Genomic DNA, 5,049 nt, shown 5'->3' with positions numbered 1-5,049 from the left:
GGGAGATCTCCCGGGGGTTGGCGGCGGCCGGCTACGGGCGCAGCGTGGCCCAGTGCCGCTCCAAGTGGAAGGCGCTCAAGCAGGCTTTCCACTCGGAGCGGGAGACGCGCCGGAGGGCAGGACACCACTCGCCCCGGCTTCCTCCGCACTACCGGGCCATGAAAAGTATATGGAAGGCAGCCGGGCGGCCCGTCTTTGGCGAGCGGAGGATGCCAGGTGGGTGCCAGGGACGGGCATATGGGCTTAGCAGGGTGGCTAGATGTGGGTTGCTTGGGGACTGATGCTGCACGGACAGCCAGGGTATGTTGATGGTCTTTCTCGTCCTCTAGAACTGGTGAAACTGCCCACCAGGAAGCGCAGGTCAGCCCTTGCCACTCGGTCTTCATCCTCGCCAGAGCCACCAGGTACCTGTGGGCTCAGACAGCCAGAGTGGGGCTTGTCCTGTCTGTGGGGTGGCAGACACCCCTCATCACCCAGTTATTGAAGCTCTTTTCTGCACCCCCCTCACTTCCTTCTGCAGGGCACGATGTTAGCAGGGACACCCCAGGCACGCTGCTGTCCCCGCTGCTGCGGTGTGCAAAGGATGAGCCAGAGAGCCGTAAGTACCAACCTGCCCTGCTGCACCAAGCTGCACGGCCACAGCTCCAGCCCAAGCCCAGGCCAGCATAATGGGAATGGGGGGCTTAGGGGATCAGAGGATCCATCACGTGTCCCTTATCAGGGATGCTCAGTGATGGGAGCGTTGGGATTTCCCCCTCCAGAGGCTTCAGCTAGAGGTCGAACCAGCCCCAGAGCATGAAGGGATGGCTGGGACAGGGCAGGAAGGGGTCTCCATCTCTGACCCAGCCTGAGGGCATGGCAAGCCTGCTGGCCACCCCATGGCAGATTGTGGGGCACAAAGTCTGTAAGGGCCAGTGGCCCCAATACAGCCCAGAGGTCTCCTGTGGCTGTGTGGCACTGCAGGGCATGTGACTCCCCTTCCTTTGTCAGGTCCTGGCTCCCCCCTTCCCCAGTAACAGCATAGGTCTTTGGATGAGTTAGGACTGTGTGTGAGGGCCAGAGGTGCTTTCAGCTCCCATGCCCCGCAGCCCACCCAGGGGCGTATCTTGCACCCCTCCAGGGAGTTTGGCACTGAGGTGGTGCAGGATACATCCCTGAGTCTGATTTGCGTGGGTGCCCCGGCCAGCATCCCACACTGGGTAACCGCCTTCTGTCTCCCTAAATTCCCCCTGCAGTTTCAAGTGGATGTGGGATTCTCCTTCACTTCCAGTCCTAGTCTGTTGTGTAGCGTTCCTGCGCGCTGCTCCGCCGCTGCTGCCTTCCAGCCCAGGGGTGGCTGCATTGCAGTGGTGGGTGAGTGACTCCTGCTTTTGTACCTAGCTCTGAAATGCTTTGGGGCCCTGCAGGGCACTGTGGAGCTGTGGCTAGGGCATGTTGGGCTGTGGGGCTGGCCGAGGCAAGCCAGGCAGACCCTGGGATGGTGGTGATCCCCTGCCAAGTCCTGTCAGACGGTGTATCTCTCCTCTCTGCTTTCTCCCAGCAGCTGGTGGGGAACACATCGCTGGAGTGCCACCCACACCCCCCACCATGCCATGTAAGGCTTTCCTTGCCCTGCTCAGCCCAGTAAAGCCCAGTAAATCCCCTCTGCCCCACGAGCAGGGTCTGATACAGTTCTCGTTGCAGACACCAGTTGCTGCTTCCCTCCTGTCTCCATCCTGGGTGAGCATCATATCCTGGCTACTCTGTTTGTGCGCCCTGGGGCAGGAGGTGGCTGCAGCTCACAGGCTGTATCTGCTCTCATTCCAGGCTGTCACACTGACCTGAAGCAGGAAGGAACAGAGGGAAAGGCTGGTAAGTGTATGCAGTTTTGAGCAAGTTCTCCTGGTCCAGGGGACAGCTCTGTCCTGCCCTGCCAGCAGGAATGCAGGGCCTGGGCTCCCAGAGGCAGTGCCTCCCCAGGTCTCTGTGTGGGGTGAAGCTGAGCATGGCTTTGGGTGCCTCCATCACTCTGGTTGTTTCCTCCATGCCAAGCTATCGTGGCACATTTTCCTGGTGAGACGTCCCTGGGGATGGGAAGAGGAAACCAAATGCTGCCAGTGGCTGTCGCAGCCTCAGGCTCCCAAGGGACAGCTGCCCTGAGCGAGCAGCCGGCAGCAGGTGAAGATGCATCAGATGCAAGCCTTCATGGTGGGTCCTCCCTGCAGCATCCCAAAAGCCTCACAGGGAGCTCTCAGAGCCATGGTGAGGGTTTGCTGCCACTGACTCCTCTCTCACTGCAGGGCCTGGTGTGGCGAGCTTGCTCCAGAACGTCCAGCAACTGCTGGTGCAGATCCTGCAGACATCACGGCAGCAGCAGGCACTGCTGGAGAGCCTGGCCAGCGACACAGTCTCCCACCTCCAGCTCCTCTCCCACAGCCTCGTGCAGGTGGGAGAGACCCTGCACCAGCTCCTGCTCCGGCCACAGACCCATTCTGGCCCCCTTAGCCACTACATCTCCCATGTGCCCCTTTTTGAGGGTGGCCCTGGAATGCCCTGCTCCCCTGGCACTCCCCACACCTCTCCAGATTGCAAAGAGGAGCCTCAGCTGTCCCGTGCCACCAGTTGCACCCCACCATAAGTGCCACCATCACCTACCCCAGGAGCAACAGCTTTGCTACGCAGCCACAGCACAAATCTGTATAGCAGAGGTTCCAGATATTTTGAAAGTTTATAGAAGAGAGACATTTTAATAAAATTAAAAATAGCTTTTCTACCAGTGATGACAATTGACCAATTCTTTCCCCCTCTCTGGGGGATGTTCCCCTTCTCACTTTCAAGATGAGGAGGAGGGGAACTTGGCTATTTACAGCCTCAGAAACTCCCAGGCCAAACACTGTGGTGCAGATGTGCTTTGTCTGCCCCTTCCAGCAGCACCTGGCGCAGGCAGGACCCCTGCCTGGGGAACATGCTGCTGGGCTGTGAAGCAGAGTGGGGCCTCCAGGACTGGAGGGCAGGAAGCCCGGATTGCCAGGGTGCATCCCTCTCCAAGGGAAGAGGCTGGGGTGGGCGATGCTGGGCGGCACTGGGGCTGCAGGGGCAGTCTGTGCATCAGCCATAGGCCCTTGTCCTCTGGGTCCTTGGCAGGTCACTTCCAGACAGTGCTGCGGGCTTCCCACATGCAGCAGTGAGGCCCTCCTGCTCCAGGAGGGATCCTCCTGCTTTAGTACGTGGGTCACCATCAGGTAACAGTAGTTGCAGACGTGCCATGGCATGTGGTGTTTGGCAAGAGGGCCGCTGTCTCTTGCCCCAGCACCCACCACCTTCAGCAGTTTGTGCACGTACTGCAAGGGGATGGGGCGGTTTGCTGCCTCCAGAATCTCTTTGCCCCATCCAGGGAGAGAAAGTAGTCAATTCTGCTGATGTAGGGCAGGTAGATGTCAGGACAGTAGTTCTGCAGTGCCATTTGATGGAGGGCTGATAGGTGGCTTGCCACTTCTGCCAGAAGAGTAGGGACACCATGTAGGGGCTGGTCCATGCCAGGAGGCTGGGCAAGCAGTCCATGTTGAAGCAGCTGTCATCCATCTTGAGGATGTATCAGGGTGTATCCACTGCTCTGATACCGTGCATGACCTTCAGGGTGAGATTTCAGTACATGTCCCTGTAGCTCCTCAACAAGATGTACATGAACTCCCGCTACATACCCTGGCCCACTGCTGCCTCAGATGCCTGCCCCACTAGACACACCATCTTCCAGGGGCTTGCCAGGACACCCTACATCCTCCAGATGCACACGCCAGCAAGCTGGAGCACCCCACCTGTGGCCAAGCCGTGGAGAGGGGTCAGGGGCATGGTCTACTAGCAAGGTGGCTGGGGGCCAGCAGGTGCCACAGCATCAGTGAGCAACAACATCACAGTCCAGACGACATCTGGCAGGGGAGAAGCATGGGTGAGCAGCGCTGGGAAAACGCGTTACATCTTGTGGCATTGTCCCTCATCCCACACCAGCTGTGCACCCTGAGTCAGAGAGAACAGCGTGCTGTGGAGGCACCTTGGCCTTGTGATGCGGTGGGCAGGGAGCCTGGGCCTGTGGGGGCTGCCGGGAGTGGGGCCAGCCCTGGTGGGGATGGTGATCCCACTGCTGCACACAAAACATCCTCTGTGCTCCCAAGCAGGAGGAGAAAGCGGCTGGCTGCTGGCCAACAGCTCCAGCCCCACGCCTCACGGCTTCCTGCAAATAGCTCTGCCCGGGATTTCTCTCCTTGGGACCCGTCAGGGTGGGCAAAGATAGCAGACAGGTGGCATCTCCCTTCCTGAACTCTGCCACTTGCATCAGTGAGGTTGCAATGGGAGGACACCTTTGGACTGTGGTTGCCCATGCTCTCCCCTTACCTTGCTGTGTTCCCCATCATTCCACTGATTACCCTGCTGTGCTTGCCACCATCCCATTGAGCTCCCTATCACCCTGCTCTCATCCCCACCACCCCACTGAAAACCCTGGCTTGCTCCCTGCCTTTCTGCGATGCTCCCCACTTGAGGTTACAGCCTGCTTCCTCCAGCCCTGGGACACCAAGTGCCATTCCCTCAGCCCCAGGGTGCTGGGGCAGTGGGACGGGCTGTCCCCCCACACAAAGTGGGGGCAGGTCCCTGCCAGGAGGTGAAGGGCAGTGGGAGGTGCTCTGGGATGGCCTGCAGTGGGGGCCTGGCTGCAGGGGAGAGTGGTTTTGCAGCAGGGCCTTTGGAGGGTGTTCTGGGGGTTGCAGGTCAGGGGTGCATGGGATGGCACCAGAGGTGCAGGTGGGAGACAAGTGGTGTGCGGTACCGTGATTCTGGAGGATTAGATGAGTGTGCAGTAGGGTGCAGTGAGAGGTGTGGGGAGGGGTGCAGGGGGTGCAGAGGGACTGCTGAGGGGGTGCAGTGAGGGTTCGGGGAGAGGTGGAGTGAGGGGTGCAAGGAGTGCAGAGGGGGTGCAGTGGAGATGTAGTGAGGGGTGCAGTGAGAGGTGCAAGGAGTGCAGAGGGGTTGCAGAGGGTGCACTGGAGGTCCGTGGGGGTGCAGGGGGTGCAGTGGGGG

The 5,049-nt window shown here is 59.9% G+C and overlaps 1 protein-coding gene across 3 annotated transcripts; it reads left to right on the top strand.

Annotated features, from left to right (window-relative positions):
- The first annotated feature begins 39 nt into the window (after window positions 1-39).
- On the top strand, window positions 40-2,716 carry LOC108640507. 3 transcript variants are annotated; one of them, XM_029961567.1, is made up of 9 exons: window positions 40-216; window positions 330-404; window positions 487-598; window positions 1,236-1,353; window positions 1,544-1,594; window positions 1,684-1,719; window positions 1,807-1,851; window positions 2,032-2,187; window positions 2,280-2,716. In XM_029961567.1, the coding sequence occupies exons 1-9, from the start codon at window positions 170-172 to the stop codon at window positions 2,615-2,617; spliced, it is 978 nt and encodes a 325-aa protein (XP_029817427.1). In that variant the 5' UTR covers window positions 40-169; the 3' UTR covers window positions 2,618-2,716. The 3 variants fall into 3 exon arrangements, with proteins under 3 accessions (XP_029817427.1, XP_029817426.1, XP_029817428.1); XM_029961566.1 differs by having other exon boundaries at window positions 1,541-1,594; XM_029961568.1 differs by lacking the exon at window positions 2,032-2,187 and having other exon boundaries at window positions 1,541-1,594.
- Window positions 2,717-5,049: the final 2,333 nt, after the last annotated feature.

This window comes from Manacus vitellinus, unplaced genomic scaffold (assembly GCF_001715985.3).
Source record: "Manacus vitellinus isolate BGI_N305 unplaced genomic scaffold, ASM171598v3 scaffold_36_pilon, whole genome shotgun sequence".
NCBI classification, from domain to species: Eukaryota; Metazoa; Chordata; class Aves; order Passeriformes; family Pipridae; genus Manacus; species Manacus vitellinus.
The sequence above is the reverse complement of the archived record's forward strand: the minus strand, read 5'-3'. Positions and strand labels throughout refer to the sequence as shown.

Coding starts and splice junctions, on each gene's coding strand:
- LOC108640507 (XM_029961566.1), top strand. CDS start 170: ATGGAAGGCAGCCGGGCGGCCCGTCTTTGGCGAGCGGAGGATGCCAG. Junction 1,720..1,806: donor CCCTCCTGTCTCCATCCTGG/GTGAGCATCATA, acceptor CTCTCATTCCAG/GCTGTCACACTGACCTGAAG. Junction 2,188..2,279: donor ATCAGATGCAAGCCTTCATG/GTGGGTCCTCCC, acceptor CTCTCACTGCAG/GGCCTGGTGTGGCGAGCTTG.